This window comes from Trachypithecus francoisi, unplaced genomic scaffold (assembly GCF_009764315.1).
Source record: "Trachypithecus francoisi isolate TF-2019V2 unplaced genomic scaffold, Tfra_2.0 Lachesis_group3, whole genome shotgun sequence".
In the NCBI taxonomy this organism is placed as follows: Eukaryota; Metazoa; Chordata; class Mammalia; order Primates; family Cercopithecidae; genus Trachypithecus; species Trachypithecus francoisi.
This window is the reverse complement of record NW_022681468.1, coordinates 33,288,450-33,312,180: the sequence shown is the minus strand read 5'-3', so window position 1 is coordinate 33,312,180 and position 23,731 is coordinate 33,288,450. Positions and strand designations below refer to the sequence as shown.

The 23,731-nt window shown below is 45.1% G+C and overlaps 1 protein-coding gene across 4 annotated transcripts in view; it reads right to left on the bottom strand.

Annotated features, from left to right (window-relative positions):
* ENTPD5 (ectonucleoside triphosphate diphosphohydrolase 5 (inactive)) overlaps window positions 1-23,731 on the bottom strand; it is a 66,404-nt gene that overhangs the window by 17,010 nt on the left and 25,663 nt on the right. For all 4 annotated transcript variants that reach the window (XM_033187474.1, XM_033187473.1, XM_033187475.1 and 1 more), the window contains 10 exons: window positions 15,385-15,671; window positions 14,016-14,095; window positions 11,371-11,514; window positions 5,151-5,226; window positions 4,861-4,896; window positions 4,143-4,231; window positions 3,757-3,836; window positions 2,752-2,813; window positions 1,714-1,815; window positions 728-868 (listed from right to left, as the gene is read on the bottom strand). In XM_033187474.1, coding sequence (XP_033043365.1) covers window positions 728-868; window positions 1,714-1,815; window positions 2,752-2,813; window positions 3,757-3,836; window positions 4,143-4,231; window positions 4,861-4,896; window positions 5,151-5,226; window positions 11,371-11,514; window positions 14,016-14,095; window positions 15,385-15,671 — 1,097 coding nt within the window. The remainder of the gene's footprint in view (window positions 1-727; window positions 869-1,713; window positions 1,816-2,751; window positions 2,814-3,756; window positions 3,837-4,142; window positions 4,232-4,860; window positions 4,897-5,150; window positions 5,227-11,370; window positions 11,515-14,015; window positions 14,096-15,384; window positions 15,672-23,731) is intronic.

Sequence of the window (23,731 nt, the reverse complement as noted above, 5' to 3'; positions counted from 1 at the left end):
GGCGGATAACGAGGTCAGGAGTTCAAGACCAGCCTGACCAACATGGTGAAATCTCGTCTCTACTAAAAAAAAAAATTAGCCGGGTATGGTGGCAGGCGCCTGTAATCCCAGCTACTCAGGAGGCTGAGGCAGGAGAATCGGTTGAACCCGGGTGGCAGAGGTTGCAGTGAGCCGAGATCACACCACTGCACTCCAGCCTGGGTAACAAGAGTGCAACTCTGTCTCAAAAAACAAACAAAAAAACAAAATAACAACAACAAAACCCCCACAACAATAGGAAATTAATTCGTATCTCTCAGGCCATGACAGATCAGGTACATATACTGTCACAGTTAGGCAAAAATATTACTTTTGTGATAAGAAGAAAAGTTATCATAAAGAGACAGGAGGAAACTTTTTGGGGTGAATATGTTTATTATCTTCAATGTGGTGATGGATTCATGGGTGTATACATGACAAAACTTAACAAATTGTATACTTTAAATATGCACTTATTGTATGCCAATTATACCTCAATAAACATGTTAAAAAAAAAGACATCATATAGTTGTTTTGGTCATCTCTCAGCTCCAAAGATTCTAAGTCATTTCTACCCTTTTGTTCGAGTGACTAGAAAAGAGGTGGGTAATCAGCTCAACAAAGCACCTCAAGTACTCTTTCTCCTTGACCTTCCCCACCACAGCCCTACCCACCTTCCTCTCTGGACTGACACCTGGGGTGAACTCACCAATCATGTCTGTGTCAACAGCTCGGTCGTAATAGTAAGAGAAAGCATAGAAGGAGCCTCTCTGGACCTCCTCTGGCTGGTGAAGTTTTCCTTGTACCACCCTCAGCACTTCGGCATAGCAGGGATCAAAGCCCACCTCCCCTGCCAGGCAAAGGTGCACAGGGGTAAGGTGAGAACAACGCTGGGGGAAGGGGACACTCTCTGAGGCAAGCTGCTAGAGACAATGAGGGAACAGCAGGAAGGTCAAGGAAAGCAAGAGAAGGCTGATGCCTGGGACAAGAGGCTTCAAAACAAAGATGAGCAAACGTCTGCAGCCTCACCACTCTTATTTCTCCATGCCTGCTCCCCTGCCTAATCTGTATTCACCAAATCATGGCCAACCTGTGCTGCTGCCTAGCATTACATTCCACAGCATTTGCAAGCAAGTAGCTAAAGGGCTCGCCTGCTTCCTTCACTGGGAATTCAAGTTCATTCCTTGATATTCAGGTATATACCTTTTATAAGAAGATGAATCATTCTTGTCGTGGTTTTAAGTTTTACTATAATTTAAATAGCTAACTATTAACTAAACAGGGTTTCACACTGCTGCATTTGACCTAGGCTTAGATTAGATTTCTTAATTAATTTGTAAGAGGTGGGGTCTCCGTTGCCCAGGCTGGAGTGCGGTGGCATTGTGCACTACAGCCTTGAACTCGTGGGCTCAAGTGATCCTCTTGCCTCAACCTTTTGAGTAACTGGGACTCTAGATGTGCACCACAGCACTTGGCTAAGCGCGGGTATCTAATGGGTCCATGACACTTGGTCGATGCAGAATGACAGCTGCTTTGTTCACTGTCACTTCATGTTAGTCTTTGGAGGCATGCCAAGATCTCTGGAACAAGTCCCTGCAACAAGATAAGCTTGAGTTCTGGAAAAAGCTTCCCATGGGACTTTTCCAGAGCTTCCATTGTAAACGTAAATTTAACCAGTGAAAAAACATCACTTGCCTTCTTGGTTGCCACCATACTGGTATTTCACACCCCCAAAGATCCACTCTGCTTCCAACCATCTCGGTAGACAGGCACTCCGGAACGTGTGTCCATCAGTCCCTGAAAGAATCCAGGGCACAAGGTAAGAAGTAAGTAAGTGAGAGAGGGAGGAAGGCAAACAAGAAGCCAGTGAGGCGGAAACAAATCACCATGGGGACTGGGCCTTAAAATCCGATGACATTAATTCCGTGACAACATCCTGTGACAGGAATCCTTAACTCAGGGTTCACAGACAGGCTTCGTGGGGTTGGTGAACCCCCTGAAACCAGAAGCCAATGTTCGTGCACATGTGCTTCTGTCAGAGGGGTCCATATATCTCAAAGATCCAAAACCTACAATACAGTAAGTTTTCACCTTTCTACAAACAAGAAAGAAATGCCGTGCTACTTTCCTCACTGGTTGCTGAGAGGCTTAAATGAAATACACTTGAAGATGTTTTATATACTCTGAAATGAAAAATAGATGCCATCCCAATAACAGATCACTGTACAAAGTGCCTTAAATGCAAATTCTCATTTACTGTGAGGAAAGGGGCACAGATAGGTTACTTGCCTCAAATCACAATGCTGGGACTGAACCCAGTTCTGCCTGACCTCAACTGTGAAGAGATGAATGGAGTTACTCTGTTGTTCCACCTGCATATAGAACAGATCCTGCTTCCTGTGCCTCCAATGTAAAGCTCAGGGCTTGAGCAAGCTCCTGCTAAATGCATTCTTAAAGCCTGGGATTTCTGCAGACACTTCACCTGCCTAGACATAGGCTGTTCCCCCTGTACAGGTAGACCTCATTCTAAAAATGGCTAATAATATACATCAAAACTTCTGAACTTATAAAATAGAAAAGGATTTGCTATTATTAGGTCCATTATACAACATTTGCCTCCCAATTCAACATAATCTTTTCCTGCATAGAATGGCTATCAAAGAAGGGAAGAAGCAAGCAGAGTATCTGTGTCACCCTCACCATTCCCCACCCAGCACAGGTACCCAGACAAACCTTCTGTCTCCAGGGCTCCCAGGGTTGCTAATCTTGCAGCTTTCAATCCAAATCCCAAGTAACTGTAAAATACAGGATTGACCAATTTCATGCTGGTCCTGAAGTTCTCTAGCCTAAAGCTACCTCTTTCAAAAGTAACATGGTTTCTGTTTCCCTCTGGAAGTATGAAAACCTTGTTCTGTCTCTGTGACATATTCATCTCCTGTGGTCAACAAGGGGTAATTTCTGCACAGTTTGGATCAAGGCTATACAGTAAGAATTCCCCACAGTTATCCTTCAAAGGCCAGAGACGGTGACAATTCCTAGGGTCCCACACTAGGAACCATTCCCAGAAAAACTCTCTTTAGCTTAGCTCCTAGCCCCAACTAGGATCAAATTCCAGGCTGGATTCTGAACCTCTGAAGGCCAGCTCAAAGGAGTTGGCAAGGAGCTTTGCCTGAGCCTTCTTGAAGTGTCCTCTCCCTAGAGAAAACTTTTGACTCTTTTTTTTTTTTGAGACCGGGTCTTGCTCTGTTGCTCTGGCTGAAGTGCAGTGGCATGATCTCGGTTCACTGCAACCTCCACCTCCAGGGTTCAAATGATTCTCCTGCCTCAGCCTCCTGAGCAGCTGGGATTATAGGTATGCGCTGTCATATCCAGCTAATTTTTGTATTTTAGTAGAGATGGGGTGTCACCATGTTTGCCAGGCTGGTCTCAAACTCCTGACCTCAGGTGACCCACCCACCTCAGCCTCCCAAAGTGCTGGGATTACAGGCATGAAGCCAACTGCATCCAGCAGAAAATTTTTGACTCTTAAGTCATATATTAATGCTTTTGAGGCCAAGAATGGAGAAGGCTTGTAGGTTCCTTGGGCTTTGTAAGTGGCCTGGGTTTCAGTGATAGGCCTTAGGGAATTGGCACAGACTTTGTTTTGCTGATCAGATACAATAACAGATTTGAGAACACTTAGAAAAGTTAGGAGAACATACAACATGAAATATTATTCTTCCCTGTCCCTGTTCTCACCTATGCGTATAGAGCTTATAAGTGCTGTTAAACATCTCAAAGGAAGTGAGGTAGCCCCTAGGAGTTTGTTCCAGAGTTTTCTGCAAATCAGAAAAAGAAAAAAGACTATTCAGGATCTGTAATTACCTGAAGATGTTCACACCACCACCCGTCCCTCCCAGTAAAAAGTCAGATGAAGACAGATTAAGCGGCTAATCTCATTAGGCTTGAGGAATCAAAGGGATTCTGAACAGTGAGATGGCAAGGGAACATTCACCCAGTTATTAACTGACTTGACTCTGCCTAAGCGTGGTAGAACTGCTGGCTGAACATGGGACTCCTCTTTCTTGGCACCATGATATGCCTGCCAAGTGCACTTCTAACCAGATCTTCATGAAATGACTCACCTCAAACTGGGGTAGGAACGTGATTTGGGTGGAGGCTCCCCCTAGGTCCAAGGTCCCCACAGTCTCCTGTCTGTGGTCATGCAGCTGACCTGTCAAATGAGAGCCAGCTCTAAATATCCTCCACATCCTGGGCAGCCCAACACTTGTTTCTCTTGTTCTTATCATGCACTGAAGGTATTCCATACATACTCCACTGCTCCCCAGCCCTGATGCTGCAGGTGAATGTCAACTCAGAAGGACTCTCATTGCAGCAGAGGCCTTCAAGGCAGGTGTTTTTTTTTGTTTGTTTGTTTTTTGTTTTTTGAAGGCCTTTTTGGAGACAGAGTCTTGCTCTATCATCCAGCCTGGAGTGCAGTGGCACAATCTCTGCTCTCAGCTCACTGCAACCTCTGCCTCCTGGGTTCAAGCAATTCTCCAGCCTCCCGAGTAGCTGGGACCACAGGCACACACCACCACGCCCAGCTAATTTTTGTATTTTTGGTAGAGACAGGGTTTCGCCATGTTGGCCAGGCTGGTCTTGAACTACTGGCCTTAAGTGATCTGCCCAACTCAGCCTCCTAAAGCGCTGGCATTACAGGTATGAACCACCACACCCAGCCTCCTTTCCTTTTTTAAAGAAGAAGAAACAATACAGAATGAAAGAAAGGGCTTTTTTACTCTTCTGACTATGCATGTAAAAGCTAGTTAAGCTCTAGAGATAAACTTGAGGATGTATTACCTGTCAGAAAATTCACAGTAACCCAAGCTAATATGCCTAAAAAGAAAGAAAGACAAGGATTAGATCCCAGAGCATATTTTTCTCTTTCCTGGCCCCATCCTTTTTTTTTTCTCTCTAAATTTCATGTCTAGAGCACATGTTCCTTCTCCCTGTCTTCTATTTCCTGCTATCCCATTCCTTCTGTTTATTCCTTTCTCTTCAGGACCCCGTCTCTGGCCCCAGTTCCTTTAGTTAGATCTTTCACTGATCCTGCCCCTCTCCCCCAGAACACATATCAACACCTCTCCCACCTTCGTCGGATCCATCCATGATGCCAACACTGTCCTTTGGTACCAGGAAAGGTGACTTCCTGAAGATCTCCTTTACCTAGAGAAAAAAGAAGAAAAAAAAAAAAAAGAATTCCCTAAGGCAATATTTCCATACTTTGACAGTGTCCTGTAAGACTTAGAAAACTACTCCATTTTTCCTAGATAAAATTTTGGCAAAACTCATTTCTTTGCCCTAAGAAACTAGAGAAGAAACTAGGCAAGCCATTACCAGTTTCTTGCAAAAACACAAACACAGGGATTCCTTTTACTTTAAGTAAAGCTAAATCAAACCATCTAAATATATAGGTGAACTGGACCTACGGAAAGGCATATATTTAATCCTGCCAGTTCAAATCAGGATCCTGTAACTTTTTAAACCTGATAAACTCTACCAGACATATACTGGAAACTAGGAGGAGCCTTCCCACTCCATTCCTTAGATAAGCTGACATGAACCCGCCGTGGTGGAGTTCACACCTAAGGGCTGAGGTACTCTGCTGCCAGCACCGGTTAGATTCTGGCACATGGCTAGGGCCTCTAGAGTGTAGGGAGATTCCAGATCTAGACTTAAGGAACCCTGTTTCAGGAGATGGGAATGAACATCTTGCAAAAACATCTTGCCTCTCCATAATATAGACCATTGATATGGGTGTTATGTCTTATGTTTATATAATTATCAAGGGAAAGGAAAAAGAATTCTCCAGGATAGGAAGAACTCTAGTCTGTTTGCTGTTCTCATTTCTGATAGGATAAAACATACCACATGATGACCTCTGGACCCTGTTTCAACCAGGAAAAACCAGTTAAGTGATATATAAACAAACTTTTAAAGAAAAGACAGATAAGTGAACAGGATGAAGCACAGCAAGAGAGCTTCTGCTTTTGCCTTCTCTGCTTTTCACCCCCATCCTACAGTTTGTTCTCAAAACAGCAGCCAGAATGGTGCTTTAAAAATGGATGTCGCCGGGCGCGGTGGCTCAAGCCTGTAATCCCAGCACTTTGGGAGGCCGAGACGGGCGGATCATGAGGTCAGGAGATCGAGACCATCCTGGCTAACATGGTGAAACCCCGTCTCTACTAAAAAATACCAAAAACTAGCCGGGTGAGGTGGCGGGCGCCTGTAGTCCCAGCTACTCGGGAGGCTGAGGCAGGAGAATGGCGTGAACCCGGGAGGCGGAGCTTGTAGTGAGCTGAGATCTGGCCACTGCACTCCAGCCTGGGTGACAGAGCGAGACTCCGTCTCAAAAAAAAAAAAAAAAAAAAAAGGATGTCAAATCATGTTTTTCCTTGGCTCAAAACCTTCCAGTGGCAGCCAGGCGTGGTGGCTCACACCTCTCAACCCAGCATTTTTGGAGGCCAAGGCAGGTGGATCACCTGAGGTCAGAAGTTCAAGACCAGCCTGGCCAACATGGTGAAACCCGGTCTCTACTGAAAATACAAAAAAATTAGCACGGTGGTGGGCAACTGTAATCCTAGCTACTTGGGGGGCTGAGGTAGGAGAATCGCTTGAACCCAGGAGGCGGAGGTTGCAGTGAGTGGAGATAGCGCCACTGCACTCCAGCCTGGGCAACAAGAGCGAAACTCAGTCTCAAAAAAAAAAGCCAAAGTAATTACACTGGCCTTTGAGATCCTACATGATAAGCACCCCTTAGCCCCGCCTCTCTGACGTTACCTCCTACTTACCTCTCATATTACTCTTTCCTCTCCAGCTATGCTGACCTCCTGGATGCTGTTCCTAACATACCAAGCTCATACCTGCCTCTGGCCTTTGCACCTGCTGTTTCTTTAGCCTGGAATATTCTTCCCACAAATGTCTTGTATAACTTGCTTCTTCATTCCCCTCAGATCTCTGATCAACTGAATTTTATCAAAGACATCTTCCCCGACTGCCCTATTTAAATTAGCATTTCCCCCACTCGTATCACCAGATTCCCTACCTGCCTTTCCCTGCTTTTTTTTTCCCCTCCATAGCACCTACAGCACCTAATATAACTTTCTTTTGACTTGTTCAGATGTTTATTTTTTGTCTTCCTGAAAGTAGAATGTAAGCTCCAGGAGTGCAAAGACCATTTTTGTATTTTTGGTTCCCTGCTGAATGTATTCCAGTAACTTCACCAGCGCCCAGTACATAGTAAGCACTTTTTTTTTTTTTTTGAGACAGAGTCTCGCTCTGTCACCCAGGCTGGAGTACAGTGGCCCAGTCTTGGCTCACTCCAAGCTCCGCCTCCCGGGTTCATGCCATTCTCCTGCCTCAGCCTCCCGAGTAGCTGGGACTACAGGCTCCTGCCACCACGTATACCTAAGTTTTTGTATTTTTAGTAGAGACCGGGTTTCACCACGTTAGCCAGGATGATCTCCATCTCCTGACCTCGTGATCCGCCCACCTAGGCCTCCCAAAGTTCTGGGATTACAGGCGTAAGCCACTGCACCTGGCCCAGTAAGCACTCTTATATTGAATAAATGAGGAATAAATCAGGAATCAGGATTCAGGTTCTCACAGAGACATACTAGGCTGCTTGTCCTTGGATAAGGGACTTAAGTCCTCTGTACTGACAGTCAAAGGAAAATGGATTTAGGGGATTGAATTAGTACACCTGTAATACGGAGTCCTTTTTTGCCGTGATTTTTTTTTTTTTTGAGATAGAGTTTCACTCTTGTTGCCCAGGCTGGAGTGCAATGGCCCAATCTTGGTTCACTGCAACCTCTGCCTCCCAGGTTCGAGTAATTCTCCTGCCTCAGCCTCCCCAGTAGCTGGGATTATAGGTGCCTGCCACCACGTCCAGCTAATTTTTGTATTTTTTATTAGAGACAGGGTTTCACCATGTTGGCCAGGCTGGTCTTGAACTCCTGACCTCAGGTGATCCACCCACCTTGGCCTCCCAAAGTGTTGGGATTACAGGCATGAGCCACCATGCCTGGCCTACTGTGATTTTTAGCTTCAATCTTTTTTTTTTTTTTTTTTTGAGACAGAGTCTCACTCTGTTGCCCAGATAGGAGTGCAGTGGCGCGATCTCAGCTCACTGCAAGCTCTGCCTCCCAAATTCAAGCAATTCTCCTGCCTTAGCCTCCTGAGTAGCTGGGACTACAGGTGTGTGCCACCATGCCCAGCTAATTTTTGTATTTTCAGTAGAGATGGAATTTCACCATGTTGGCCAGGCTGGTCTCAAACTCCTGACCTCAGGTGATCTGACTGCTCTGGCCTCCCATAGAGCTGGGATTTTGGGTGTGAGCTACCGTATCCGGACTTAATTTTTTTTTTTATAGAAATAAGAGTCTTGCGGGCCGGGCGCGGTGGCTCACACCTGTAATCCTAGCACTTTGGGAGGCCGAGGTGGGCGGATCACAAGGTCAGGAGATCGAGACCATGGTGAAACCTCGTCTCTACTAAAAATACAAAAAAAATGGCCGGGCGCGGTGGCTCAAGCCTGTAATCCCAGCACTTTGGGAGGCCGAGACGGGCGGATCACGAGGTCAGGAGATCGAGACCATCCTGGCTAATACGGTGAAACCCTGTCTCTACTTAAAAATACAAAAAACTAGCCGGGCGACGAGGCGGGCGCCTCTAGTCCCAGCTACTCGGGAGGCTGAGGCAGGAGAATGGCGTAAACCCGGGAGGCGGAGCTTGCAGTGAGCTGAGATCCGGCCACTGCACTCCAGCCTGGGTGGCAGAGCAAGACTCCGTCTCAAAAAAAAAAAAAACAAAAACAAAAAAAATTAGCCAGGCGCAGTGGTGGGCGCCTGTAGTCCCAGCTACTCAGAAGGCTGAGGCAGGAGAATGGCATGATCCTAGGAGGCGGAGTTTGCAGTGAGCCGAGATCGCGCCACTGCACTCCAGCCTGGGCGACAGAGCGAGACTCTGTCTCAAAAAAAAAAAAAAAAAAAAAAGAAATAAGGGTCTTGCTTTGTTGCCTGGACTGGTCTCAAACTCCTGGCCTCAAGCAATCCTCTTGCTCTGGCCTCCCAAAATGTTGAAATTACAGGCATAAGCCACTGCACCCAGCCTGATTTTTTGTTATAATGAGATTCTGCTTATATTCTTCACAACATGAAATTTAAATCTTATTAACTTACATGTTTATTGCATAACGAATATGTACAATAACATTTAAAAATATTGAGTTTGGCCAGGCGCGATGGCTCATGACTGTAATCCCAGTACTTTGGGAGGCTGAGGCGGGCAGATCACCTTAGGTCAGGAGTTTGAGACCAGCCTCACCAACATATAGCGAAACCCCGTCTCTGCTAAAAGATACAAAAATTAGCTGGGAGTGGTGGCACATGCCTATAGTCCCAAGTACTTGGGAAGCTAAGGCAGGAGAATCACTTGAACCTGGGAGGCAGAGGTTGTAGTGACCTGAGGTTGCACTACTGCACTCCAGCCTGGGTGACACAGCAAGTGTCTGTCTCTCAAAAAATAAATAAATAAATAAGAATAAAAATATTGAGCTTAACAAAACTCTCTATACTTAAATTTTTGATCTGAGTAAGAAGAGAGTTGAAATATATGACTTGGGGCCGGGTGCAGTGGCTCACGCCTATAATTCCAGCACTCTGGGAGGCTGGGGCAGGTGGAGTTTGAGGCCAGGAGTTTGAGACTGGCCTGGCCAACATGGTGAAACTCCGTCTCCACTAAAAGTGCAAAAATTAGCCAGGCATGGTGATGCATGCCTATAATCCCAGCTACTTGGGAGGCTGACACAGAAGAATTGCTTGAACCTGGGAGGCGGAGGTTGCAGTGAGCCAAGATTGTGCCACTGCACTCTAGCCTGGGCAACAGAAACAAACAAACAAACAAACAAACAAACAAAAAATATATATATATATGACTTCACCAGGCATGGTGGCTCATGCCTGTTCCTATAATCCTAGCACTTTGGCAGGCCAAGGCAGGTGGACTGCCTGAGCTCAGGAGTTTGAAACCAAGCCAGGGCAACATGGTGAAACCCCATGTCTACAAAAAAAATTATAAAAATTAGCCGGGTGTGGTGGCACACGCCTGTAATCTCAGTTAATTGGGAGGCTGAGGCAGGAGAATTGCTTGAACCTGGGAGGTGGAGGTTGCAGTGAGCCAAGATCGTGCCACTGCACTCAAGCTTGGGATACAGAGTGAGATTCGGTTTCCAAAACAAAATTCAAACTCTTCTCAAAAACTTCATGCTGAGAGGAAAAAAGCCAGATATACAAAAAAAAAAAAAAAAACAAAAAAAAACAAAAAAAAACCCCTATAATTCCATTTATATGAAAAGAATAAGCAAAACTTATTTATAGTCACAGAAAGCAAATTAGTCATTGGTTGGTTTCAGGGGTGAGGGAAACTCACTTATTATAAAAGAGCATGAGGAAATTTCTATTTCTTATCAAAACTCATTTAACTGTACACCTAATTTTTTTTTTTTGTGATGCAGTCTTGCTCTGTTGTGCCGGCTGGAGTGCATGGTGTGATCTCAGCTTACCAGAACCTTAGCTTCCTGGGTTGAAGCGATTCTCCTGCCTCAGCCTCCTGAGTAGCTGGGACTACAGGTGTGTGCCACAATGCCTGGCTAATTTTTGTATTTTTAGTAGAGATGAGGTTTCACCATGTTAGCCAGGCTGGTCTCAAACTCCTGACCTCAGGCAATCTGCCCGCCTCAGCCTCCCAAAGTGCTGGGATTACAGGTGTCAGCCACCGTGCCCAGCCTAAAATAGATACATTTTATTGTATGTAAGTTTATCTTAATAAAGTTGATCAGAAACAATTTCTGAAATCTGCTTTAAAATTCTAAAAGAATGAAGAATACCGGCCGGGTGCAGTGCCTCATGCCTGTAATCCCAGCACTGTGGGAGGCCGAGGTGGGAGGATCACGAGGTCAGGAGATCGAGACCATCCTAACACAGTGAAACCCCGTCTCTACTAAAAATACAAAAACTTAGCTGGGCGTGGTGGCGGATGTGTGTAGTCCCAGCTACTCGGGAGGCTGAGGCAGGAGAATGAAGAATATCCTAGATAGAAAGTACTTTAAACTTTTTAGGAAAAGCTCTATACATTTAAGAGTGATAGTTAAAAATGTAAACAACTAGCTATAACAAGCGGTCAGAGTCATCATACTGCTTTGGCAGTGGTGGAATATTGAAGATGGTGGTCACATTCCAAAAGACTAAAACCTCATTAAGTATTCACATAGGGAAAAGGGCAGAATGATCCAAGATGCAGTTTTAAACTTACCTCAAAGAGCAGAGCCTTGGCTTTGTGTTCTGGCAGTAAGCGTAGTCCTGCCGTTGCCTTTAGAACCACTGGGGTCTTTTTCCAGTGACTTCGGGGGATTGAGTCTTTGGCCACCTCTAAGAGCCCCTGAACGGTCTCAGCACCCTGCAAAAGAGACAACCCATTCATCTGATGAACAGTCCATTTAGTGGCTGGCGCTGGTCTATTCTGTCAGCATACTTTGTGGGAGCAAGAGGAGGGAGGTGGCATAGGGCTCCAACCTCTCTCTGCTCTGTAGCAGGAGAAACCTAGAGAAGTGGGCCACTTTGAAGAAGGAGAATCCAGGCCCGGTGTGGTGGTGGCTCACACCTGTAATCTCAGCCCTTTGGGAGGCCAAGGTGGGTGGATCACTTGAATTCAGGAGTTCGAGACCAGCCTGATCAACATGGTGAAACCCTATCTCTACTAAAAATACAAAAATAAGCCAGGCATGGTGGCACACGCCTGTAGTCTCAGCTACTCAGGAGGCTGAGACAGGAGCATTGCTTGAACCCGGGAGGCAGAGGTCGCAGTGAGTCAAGCTCATGCCACCGCACTACAGCCTGCGCAACAGGGGGAGACTCTGTCTCCAAAAAAAGGAGAATCCATTTTATTTTGACAGTCCTAATAAAAATCCTTCTTCTTTTTATTTGAGACAGTCTTGCTCTGTCGCCCAGACTAGAGTGCAGTGGCGTGATCTTGGCTCACTGCAACCTCCGCCTCCCAGGTTCAAGCGATGCTTGTGCCTCAGTCACCCAAGCAGCTGGGATTACAGGCATGTGCCACCACACGCAGATAATTTTTGTGTTTTTAGTAGAGATAGGGTGTCACCATGTTGACCAGGCTGGTCTCAAAAACCTGACCTCAAGTGATCCACCTGCCTCACCCTCCCAAAGTGCTGGGATTACCATGCCTGGCCAAATTATTCTTTTATATCGTGATCATTTTAGTTGATTATTTCTTTTTCTTTTTTTTTTTTTTAGGTGGAGTTTTGCTCTTGTCGCCCAGACCAGAGTACAATGGCGCGATCTCAGCTTACTGCAACCTCTGCCTCCCAGGTTCAAGCGATTCTCCTGCCTCAGCCTCCTGAGTAGCTGGGATTACAGGCGTGTACCATCACACGTGGCTGATTATTTCATGTTTCATATAAATCAGCTTTAGGCTGGTATAGTGAAGAAAACACAGGAGTTAGAGTTGGAAGACTTGCTTGCTAGCCCTGTGGCCTAACTTCGGTCATTTGGCCTTGTTGGGACTTGGTTTCCTCACGTGTGGGATGGGAGCTACACCTCCTACCACCACTAAACTGTTGTGTGCATGAGGCAGAGTGAGTGTGGTTCAAGCTGTGGCAGCAATGATGTGATACCTTTGATGATCTCCTAAAGAACATGTCAGACTCATTTCTGTATCATCATATGGCACACAGTAGATGCTCAATTTGTAATAAATGAAAACCATTATTTTAAATCCATTATTTCCCTGAGTGAACTTTTATTCTGATATCTGACTGCCCTTTGATCGTTGTTAGCAACTATAACACAATCATCTTTTCTAAATGCCAAGTCAGTTTCTAATAATGTAGTTGCTTTCAACAGCTCCTAATTTTTCTAGTAGATTTGCTATCCATGTACTACTGAACTAAGAAAATACATCCTCTCAGAGCCGGGCATGGTGGCTCACGCCTGTAATCCCAGCACTCTGAGAGGCCAAGGTGGGCAGACCACAAGGTCAGGAGTTCAAAATCAGCCTGGCCAACATAGTAAAACCTCATCTCTACTAAAAATACAAAAATTAGCTGGGCATGGTGACACATGCCTGTAGTCCCAGCTACTCAGGAGGCGGAGGTTGCGGTGAGCCGAGATCAGGCCACTGCACTCCAGCCTGGGTAACAAAGCGAGACTCCATCTAAAAAAAAAAAATATATATATATATCTCCATATATCCTCTCAGTTCTCCAAACTCAAATCATTTTTAACATCAGGCATTTGGGTAATGATTATTCTTGTGACACTGAATAATAAATACCTTTACATTTGCTCCCCAAGTTTAACATTCTGCCTTATTCTATTTCAACGTGGCCTCAGACACATAGGATGCAATACGTTGTGGGTGCTCAAATATGAAATACGGTTACCACAAACTCTCTATTCATCTTCTACCACCAAAGATTTTTGTCATCACAGGTTGTTGCCTAATTTCTCAAGTATAGGTATGGTTCCATCCTGCATCAAGGCACTCTGAAATGGAATTCACTGCTCACCATCCCTTCAACTGCCGTGTTTATGCATCATACCCTATAGAACTTCATGTCTATCTTCTGCATTTACATGAACAAATGCAACTGATGGCTTCAACTCAAAATTTTAAACAGTAAGTACACAGGGAACAATCTCTTCAAAGCTAGTGTCATCCTTAAATTACCACAACCAATTTACCAGCCTTCTTCCGCCCAGCCTTCATGAGCGTGGGAAATATAATTAATGTTATCCAGGAGATTAGCTGAGGAGAGAAAGCTGATCTCACACATGACCTCAGTCTCATTAGTGAGTAGCAGGAAATATTTAACAGCAGTGGTGTCATCAAGTTATCAAGGCATTGAGAATCTAAACATCATATCATAAGAAACTCACCTGCTTAGGTTGATCTACAAAAGCAGAAAGTCCTGGCTTCACAGAATCAAAAACTTCCCCTTCTAGAATTGGAAGCTGTCCTATTTTGTCCATGGAACAAAACAGAAGAGAGAGCTGGTTACCAAAAGTTAGGCTGCTTCAGATCCTGGGCTCTGCAAGCTTTCCTATGACTTCCCTGAAGTTATCCCAAATGATCCCACTTGTGAGGAATATCTTGCAGGAGTATAGAAAGAGGGACTAGAGCAACCTCTGAGGGTCTATTTCTGCTACCATTTCTCTGGTGGACACCTAGCTCCTCCGCCTTTCCCCAGGCGCCATAAGTTACCTGAGGAAAAAAAACTGACAATGCAGAAAAAGTTAATCTTTCAGGGTCTCCTAGCCTCGTGTCCAGCGATGGCAGTGAAATTCTCACGTGATCCTTCTCCCAAAACCACTCCCCATATTCTGAATATTATGGATCCCTGGAGTATCGCATGTTTAGAGAAGAGGAAGAACAAATTATAGCTATTCTTTTTGAACACATGGGTTTCACACTACAGGCAGCCCAGCTCTCTCCTAATTTCACACTGAATTAAAACCATGTGCTCTGGGCAAGCATGGTGACTCACATCTAAAATCTCAACACTTTGGGAGGCCGAAGTGGGAGGATCACTTGAGCCCAGAGTTTGAGGCCAGCCTGAGCAGGTCTCTACAAAAAATTTTATGGTTTTTTTTTTTTTTTTGGAGATGGAGTCTTGCTCTGTCACCTAGGCTGGAGTGCAGTGGTGCGATCTTGGCTCACTACAACCTCCACCCACCGGGTTCAAGCAATTCTCCTGCCTCAGCCTCCTGAGTAGCTGGGATTACAGGCACATGCCACCACACCCAGCTAATTTTTGTATTTTTAGTAGAGATGGGGTTTCACTGTGTTGGCCAGGCTGATCTTGAACTCCTGACCTCAGGTAATCCCAAAGTGCTGAGATTACAGGCGTGAGCCACAGCACCCGGCTACAAAAAACTTTAAAATGAGCTGGGCATGGTGGCACACACCTGTAGTCCCAGCAACTCAGGGGGCTGAGGTGGAAGGATTGCTTGAGCCCAGGAGGTCAAGGGTGCAGTGATGTGTCATCATGCCACTGCACTACAGATCAGGCAACAAAGCAAGACTTTGTCTCAAAAAAAAATTTAAAAAATAAAAATGAAAAAAAACAAACAAAAAAACTCCAAATAAACCATATGTTCAATTGTAGTTCAAAGTTCTCTGAAGAAAGATATCTGCTAGGTGTTCAATTCTGTAATTCACATAATAAACTCTAAGCGTATTTGTTGCTGGGAGGAGATTCTAAAGTGTGGATTTACAGACTCTAGTAAGGGTCCCAGTTGCACTTACCTGGCATTTTCTGCACAAAGGTGTAAACATGAATTCGAGTTCCAGTGCTCCCTGCATCAAACATAATTCCATACAAGGTGCTGGCGCTGACACTGATGGGGCACATGGAAGACAGGAAGATACCCTCAAACCAGGTCTGCTGGTCCCTGTGGCAGGCAGGGCTGCAAACACAGGATACCACCAGCATGAAAAAGACTGCGCCCTGAGAAGTGGCCATTCTTTTCCCAAGATGTGGCTGGGTGGAGGCTTTTGTTGCAGAAGCAATCCTGTTCACACACCTGCAGAGGCTTACAGGACAAAGACACACAAGTCAGAGCAATCACCTTTTTTAGTTACACCTGTAAAAGCAGAAGCACTCACTCCTGGGCCCAGGGTGTTCCTTCTCTGTTCTAATAACCTGCACAACAAGCCAAACCAGCGTCATGTGGGCTCTTAGCACCTTTTCTGAAGGCATCTGGTTCCAAAAGGAAATTGGAATTGAAGATATATTTTCCCATGTTTTGCTTTTTAAAAATTAATACAAATTGTACATATTTATGGTATACATGTGATATTTTGATATACGCAGACAATGTGTAAAGATCAAATCAGAGAATCTAAGATATCTGTTACAACATTTATCATTTTTTGTGTTGGAAACATTTCAAATCCTCTAGCTATTTGGAAATACACAACAAAATATTGTTTTTTTTTTTTTTGAGACGAAGTCTCGCTCTGTCGCCCAGGCTGGAGTGCTGTGGCCGGATCTCAGCTCACTGCAAGCTCCGCCTCCCGGGTTTAGGCCATTCTCCTGCCTCAGCCTCCCGAGTAGCTGGGACTACAGGCGCCCGCCACCTCACCCGGCTAATTTTTTGTATTTTTAGAGGAGACGGGGTTTCACCGTGTTAGCCAGGATGGTCTCGATCTCCTGACCTCGTGATCCGCCCGTCTCGGCCTCCCAAAGTGCTGGGATTACAGGCTTGAGCCACCGCGCCCGGCCCAAAATATTGTTAACTATAGTCACCCTACTGAACTATCAAACACTAGAACTTATTCCTTTTATCTAATTGTAAGTTTGTACCCATTAACCAACTTCTCTTCATCTCTCCACACCCCACCACCCTTCCCAGCCCATCTGGTAACTGTCATTCTACTCTACTTCCATGAGCTCCCATATGTGAGTGAGAACATGCAGTATGTATCTTTCTGAGCCTGGCATATTTCACTTAACATAATGACCCATGCTTTGCTTTTTTTTTTGGAGACAGAGTCTCACTCTGTCGCCCAGGCTGGAGTGCAGTGGCACAATCTCAGCTCACTGAAACCTCCGCCTCCCGGGTTCACGCGATTCTCCTGCATCAGCCTCCTGAGTAGCTAGAATTACAGGGGCACACCACCATGCCCAGCTAATTTTTGTATTTTTACTAGAGATGGGGTTCCACCACGTTGGTCAGGTTGGTCTTGAACTTCTGACCTCGTGATCCACCAGCCTCAGCCTCCCAAAGTGCTGGGATTACAGGTGTGAGCCACTGTGTCCAGCCATTTTGCTTCTAATTATAGAGTGGGGGCCAGGAACAGTGGCTCCCGCCTATAATTCCAGCACTTTGGGAGGCCCAGATGGGAAGACTGCTTGGGTCTAGGAGTTCACTACCAGCCTTGGCAACAGAGCGAGAGCCCTGTCTCTATTTAAAAAAAAAAAAAATTGGCCGGGCACCGTGGCTCATGCCTCTAATCCCAGCACTTTGGGAGGCCAAGGTAGGAGGATCACGTGAAGTCAGGAGCTCGACACCAGCCTGGCCAATATGGTGAAACCCCGTTTCTACTAAAAATACAAAAATTAGGCCGGGCCCAGTGGCTCATGCCTGTAATCCCAGCACTTTGGGAGGCCGAGGTGGGCAGATCACTTGAGGTCAGGCGTTCAAGAACAGCCTGGCCAACATGGTGAAACCCCATCTCTAAGAAAATACAACAATTAGCTGGGCATGATGGAAGATGCCTATAATCACAGCTACTGGGGAGGCTGAGGCAGGAAAATTGCTTGAACCTGGGAGGCAGAGGTTGTAGTGAGCAGAAATCGTGCCAATGCACTCCAGCTTGGGTGACAGAGCAAGACTCCATCTCAAAAAAAAAAAAAAAAAAAAAATTTAGCTGGGCATGGTGGCAGGAGCCTGTTAATCCCAACTACTCGGGAGGTTGAGGTGGAAGAATCACTTGAGCCCGGGAGGTGACGATTGCAGTGAACTGGGCCTCCATATCTGGCTTTGTTTTTTTTTTTTTTGTAGAGATGGGTTCTGCCATGTTGCCCAGGCTGGTCTTGAACTCCTGGGCTCAAGAGATCCACCTGCCTCAGCCTCCCAAAGCGCTGGGATTCCAGGCATGAGCCACTTCACCTGGCCATATTTGTTATTACTGGGAAATAATTTTTTAAATGTATAGGAGGTTTTTTTTGTTTGTTTTTCATCATTCTGCAACAAAGCCATTATAGTGAGTTTGAATGGTCTTAAAACCTGTGATAAAAAACACTTGTGGGCCGGGCACGGTGGCTCAAGCCTGTAATCCCAGCACTTTGGGAGGCCGAGATGGGCGGATCACGAGGTCAGGAGATCGAGACCATCCTGGCTAATACGGTGAAACCCTGTCTCTACTTAAAAATACAAAAAACTAGCCAGGCGACGAGGTGGGCGCCTGTAGTCCCAGCTACTCGGGAGGCTGAGGCAGGAGAATGGTGTAAAACCGGGAGGCGGAGCTTGCAGTGAGCTGAGATCCGGCCACTGCACTCCAGTCTGGGTGGCAGAGCAAGACTCCGTCTCAAAAAAAAAAAAAAAAAAAAAAAAAAAAAAAAAAAAAAACTTGTGGCTGGGTGCAGAGGCTCACACCTGTAATCTCAGCACTTTGGGAGGCCAAGGCGGGTGGATCACATGAGGTCAGGAGTTCAAGACCAGCATGACCAATATGGTGAAACCCCATCTCTACTAAAAATACAAAAATGAGCCAGGCATGGTGGCGTGCACTGGTAGTCCCAGCTACTCGGGAGGCTGAGACAGGAAAATTGCTTGAAACTGGGAGGCAGAGGTTGCAGTGAGCCAAGATCGTGCTACTGCACTCCAGCCTGGACAACAGAGTGAGACTCTGTCTCAAAACAAAAACAAAAACAAAAAAACACTTGGTAGTGTTCAATGGAATAATGGCATCCATCCTTCATAGTTGCTTTACTAGCAACTTTTTTCCCTCTTTTTTTCTGGATGGACATTAAATGAGAAACAAAAAAATTAAGTGCTTTTTGTTTTGGTGATTTGTATCTGGCCTCCTGTAAAGCTCAGACTGTGTCCTGTGTTCTCATCCACAAAGGAGAACTGGAGTTCCTCAAGGTCAGGGTTTCTTAATCTTAGCACTGTTTACATTTAGGGGCCAGGAGTAGTGGCTCACACTTGTAATCCCGGCACTTTAGGAGGCCAACGCCGGCAGATCACTTAAGATTAGGAGTTCAAGACCAATCTGGCCAATGTGGTGAAATCCCATTTCTAATAAAAATACAAAAATTAGTTAGTTGTGGTGGTGTGTGCCTGTAATCCCAGCTACTCAGGAGGCTGAGACAGGAACATCACTTGAACCCAGGAGGCGGAGACTGCAGTGAGTCAAGATTGCACCACTGTGCTCCAGCCTGGGGGACAGAGCAAGACTCTGTCTCAAAAAAAAAACAAAAAACAACAACCAAAAAAAAGCAAGACAATTAGGGCTGGATAGGTTTTTGATGTGGGCACTGTCCTGTGTAAGGTAGGATGTTTAGCAGTATCCCCAGCCTCTACCCACTAGAGGTCAGTAGCACATCCCACCCCTCCACCCACAACCAGTTGTGATAAACAAAAACGTCTCCAGACATTGCCAGCTGTCTGCTGGCTACTTTTCTTGCTCTATACATTTACATATAAAATATATTCTAGGTATTTTAATTTTATGTTTATTTTTAAAATATTTTTTAAATAGCCTGTAATCCCAGCCACTTGGGAGCCTGAGGCAGGATAACTGCTTGAACCCGGGAGGCGGAAATTGCGGTGAGCTGAGATTGCACCATTGTACTTCAGCCTGGGTAACAAGAGCAAAACTCCATCTCAAAAAAAAAAAAGTATATATACACATATTTTTAATATTTTCATATATATGTATATAAAAATATTTTTTCTCTGCCATTTTCTTCTGGTATTAATGAATAATGCTGTATCTATCCTCTAAGGCAAGGCCTCCTGACTTGCACTTTATGTACTTTGCACCAAACAGTTTTGGGTCTTCTGATCCAGCTTTCATCTCTGGATCTCTTATGCAAGTCATAGTTTACTAGTTAAGTGACAAGATCTCATTCCAAAGTTCCCATTGCCCAGGGCCTTCAGCTCTAAAAAAATACTTTGGAGTACAGATTAAGGATTCCCAATCATCTAAACTTTATTGAGTATCTAGGGTTTATCAAAATGTCTCCCTCCCCAAGGTGACATATTACATAAAATAAAGCAAATTAGGCCACGCGTGGTAGCTCACGCCTGTAGCTCACAAGCTCGCGCCCGCCACCTCGCCCAGCACTTTGGGAGGCCAAGGTGAATAGATCACTTGAAGTCAGGAGTTTGAGACCAGCCTGGCTAACATGGTGAAACCCCGTCTCTATTAAAATACAAAAAGAATTAGGCATGGTGGCGCATGCCTGTAGCCCCAGTTACTTGGGAGGCTGAGACAGGAGAATTGCTTGAACCTGGCAGGCAAAGGCTGCAGTGAGCGGAGATTGTGCCACTGCACTCCAACCTAGGCGACGGAGCAATACTGTCTCAAAAAAAAAAAGGCTGGGCGTGGTGGCTCAAGCCGAGATGGGCGGATCACAAGGTCAGGAGATCGAGACCATCCTGGCTAACACGGTGAAACCCTGTCTCTAATAAAAAAATACAAAAAACTAGCCGGGCGAGGTGGTGGGCGCCTGTAGTCCCAGCTACTCGGGAGGCTGAGGCAGGAGAATGGCGTGAACCTGGAAGGCGGAGCTTGCAGTGAGCTGAGATCCGGCCACTGCATTCCAGCCTGGGCGACAGAGCGAGACTCCGTCTCAAAATAAAAATAAATAAATAAATAAATAAATACACAAAACTAGCCGGGCGAGGTGGCGGCGCCTATATTCCCAGCTACTCGGGAGGCTGAGGCAGGAGAAAGGCGTTAACCCGGGAGGCGGAGCTTGCAGTGAGTTGAGATCCGGCCACTGCACTCCAGCCTGGGCGACAGAGAAAGACCCCGTCTCAAAAAAAAAAAAAGAAAAAAGCAAATTAAAGTTAAATGCAGCTGGGTGTGGTGGCTCACGCCTATAATCTCAGCACTTTGAGAGGCCAAGGCAGGCGGATCACTTGAGGTCAGGAGTACAAGACCAGCCTGGGTAACACGGCGAAACGCCGTCTCTGCTAAAAATACAAAAATTAGCCGGGCATGGTGGTACAGGCCTGTAGTCCCAGCTATTTGGGAGGCTGAAGCACAAGAATCGCTTGAACCTGGGAGGTGGAGGTTGCAGTGAGCTGAGACTGTGCCACTGCACTCTAGTCTGACAGACAGAGTGAGATTCTATCTCAAAATAAATAAATAAAATAAAGTTAAGTATATTTGAATTTTAAAATATTTAGGCTGGGCAAAGTGGCTCATGCCTATAATCCCAGCACTTCAACAGGCCAAGGTGGGTGGATTGTTTGAGCTCAGGAGTTCAAGACCAGCTTGGGCAACATGACGAAAGCCCATCTCTACCAAAAGTACAAAAATTAGCTGGGCATGGTGACATGCACCTGTGGTCCTAGCTACTTGGGAAGCTGGAGGTGAGAGGATCTCTGGATCCCGGGAAGGTAAGGTTTAGTGAGCTGTGATTGCGCTACTGCACTCCAGCCTAGGTACAGAGTGAGACTCTGTCCCAATAAATAAATAAATAAAATATTCAAAATAACTAGAGTTGATCTTAGGTACTACAAAAGCATAGTTGGAACCATCCATTTGAACGCTATTCAAGGTTGAACTTCTATCCTGTAGTTAAGAATAAGAGCTGTTGGTTAGGAGAGGAACAAACAAAATTGTTTGACCTTTTACAATCCCAAACAAAGGAAACGTCATCCCAGGAAATCAACCACTGATACAGGACAGCTGTCTGGCCAGGTTCACACTCTGGCTGATTCTTTTACAGCAAATGAGCTAGACATATAGATCAAACTAAATAACTCAAAACAGAAACAACTCTTCAGAGTCTCTGAGTGTTAACAGATCCTTGCTTTGCCCAACTCTTGGTCCCTCTTCTCCCTCAGAAAGTGAATTAACGGCATTCTAGGCAGCAGCTTTCCTTCCTCTCTGTGCCTGCAGTTTCTTCAGGGGTCATCCATATTTTGTATTAATATATCATTGTAGTTTTTGAAAAACCTCTCCAGGTTCTATTTCTATTAAGTAAATATTTGTTTTTCTTCCAGAGATTTCAAAGGTGAAAAAAAGCATCCTAAGTATCTGTTTTCACAAGAAAACAAAGAACAAACAAAAAACCCTGCAGAGTCATACCAGTTGTTCAGTGTAAAATCAAACGATAGATTTGAGAGAAAGCAAAGGATGAACAAATAGAATGCCACTTTCTGCTCTCAGTAACTACATTCTAACACCACTTGCAATCACACTTTTAAGATTAGTTATTTTTAAGTGGCATTAGGTATTATTTTATTTTTTCAAATTTTATTTATTTATTTATTTATTTTGAGGTGAGTCTCACTCTGTTGCCCAGGCTGCAGTGCAATGGTGCACTGTTGGCTCACTGCAACCTCTGCCTCCCGGAATCAAGAAATTCTCTTGCCTCAGCTTCCCTAGTAGCTGGGATTACAGGCGCACACCAACACACCCAGCTAATTTTTTGTATTTTTAGTAGAGACGGGGTTTCACCACGTTGGCCAGGTTAGTCTCAATCTCCTGACCTCAGGCGATCCACTCGCCTCGGCCTCCCAAAGTGCTGGGAAAATAGGCACGAGCCACCGCACCCGGCAATGTAAGCCATTTTAAAATAATGCGCCAGGTGCAGTGGCTCACGCCTGTAATCCCAGCACTTTGGGAGGCCGAGGTGGGTGTATCACTTGAGGTCAGGAGTTCGAAACCAGACTGGCCAACATGGTGACAACCCATCTCTACTAAAAATACAAAAAATAGGCAGGTGCAGTGGCAGGCACCTGTAATCCCAACTACTTGGGAGGCTGAGTCAGGAGAATCGCTTGAACCTGGGAGGCAGAGGTTGCAATGAGCTAAGATTGTGCCAGCACTCCAGCCTGGGCGACAGAGCAAGACTCCATCTCAAAAAAAAAAAAAAAAAGGCTTACATTTATAGAATGACATTCTATTTTACAGAACCCCAGTCTGTACAGCTTGCTCATTCACTATATTAAAATCTTTGCTCAAATATGTCAGCTTCTCAGTGAGACCTTCCTTGTCTACCTTATTTAAAATTATAACCCATCTGACCACATGCATGTTTTCCTTCCTTCCTTTTCTGTTTATTTTTCTCCACAGGACTTTTTATCATCTAACACATTATATAATTCACTTTTGTTTATTCTCATAATTCCTGTTTCCTGCTACCTTTACCCACTATGTGAACTATACATAGGTAGGCAGAATTTTTTTTTTTTTTTTGATACAGAGTCTTGCTCTATCACCCAGGCTGGAGTGCAGTGCACCTCACTGCAACCTCCGCTTCCTGGGTTCAAGCGATTCTCATGCCTCAGCCTCTGAAGTAGCTGGGATTACAAGCATGTGCCACCGCGCCTGGTTAATTTTGTATTTTTAACAGAGACAGGTTTTGCCATGTTGGCCAGGCTGGTCTCAAACTTCTGGTCTCAAGTGATCCGCCCACCTCAGCCTCCCAAAGTGCTGGGATTACAGGCATGAGCCACCTTGGCTGGCCCATAGGCAGGAATTTTTATCTGTTTTGTTTTTTATGTGTTCCTGGTGCTGGAATGGTGGTGTGAGCACACAGTAGATATTGAATGAATACTCCAAAGGGATAAACAATAATACAGTAACTCAGGCACTAGATCTCATCCATTTAATAAAAATATAACAGCTGGTTGGGTACAGTGGCTCACACCTGTAAATGCGCCACTGCACTCCAGCCTGAGTGACAGAGAGAGACTCTATCTCAAATAATAATAATAATAATAATAACTGACTGTTTTCCAAAAGGAGATTACCTAGCCCTTGAAAAAATCACAATTCCAAGCTTCCAGTGAAGGTTTTCCCCACATTTGTTATATAAAGGTGACATTTATCCAAATGTGTCAAGTTTTATATGCTACTCAAAATAGTACAGATAGGCGTACTTTTTATAGACTAGGGAGGT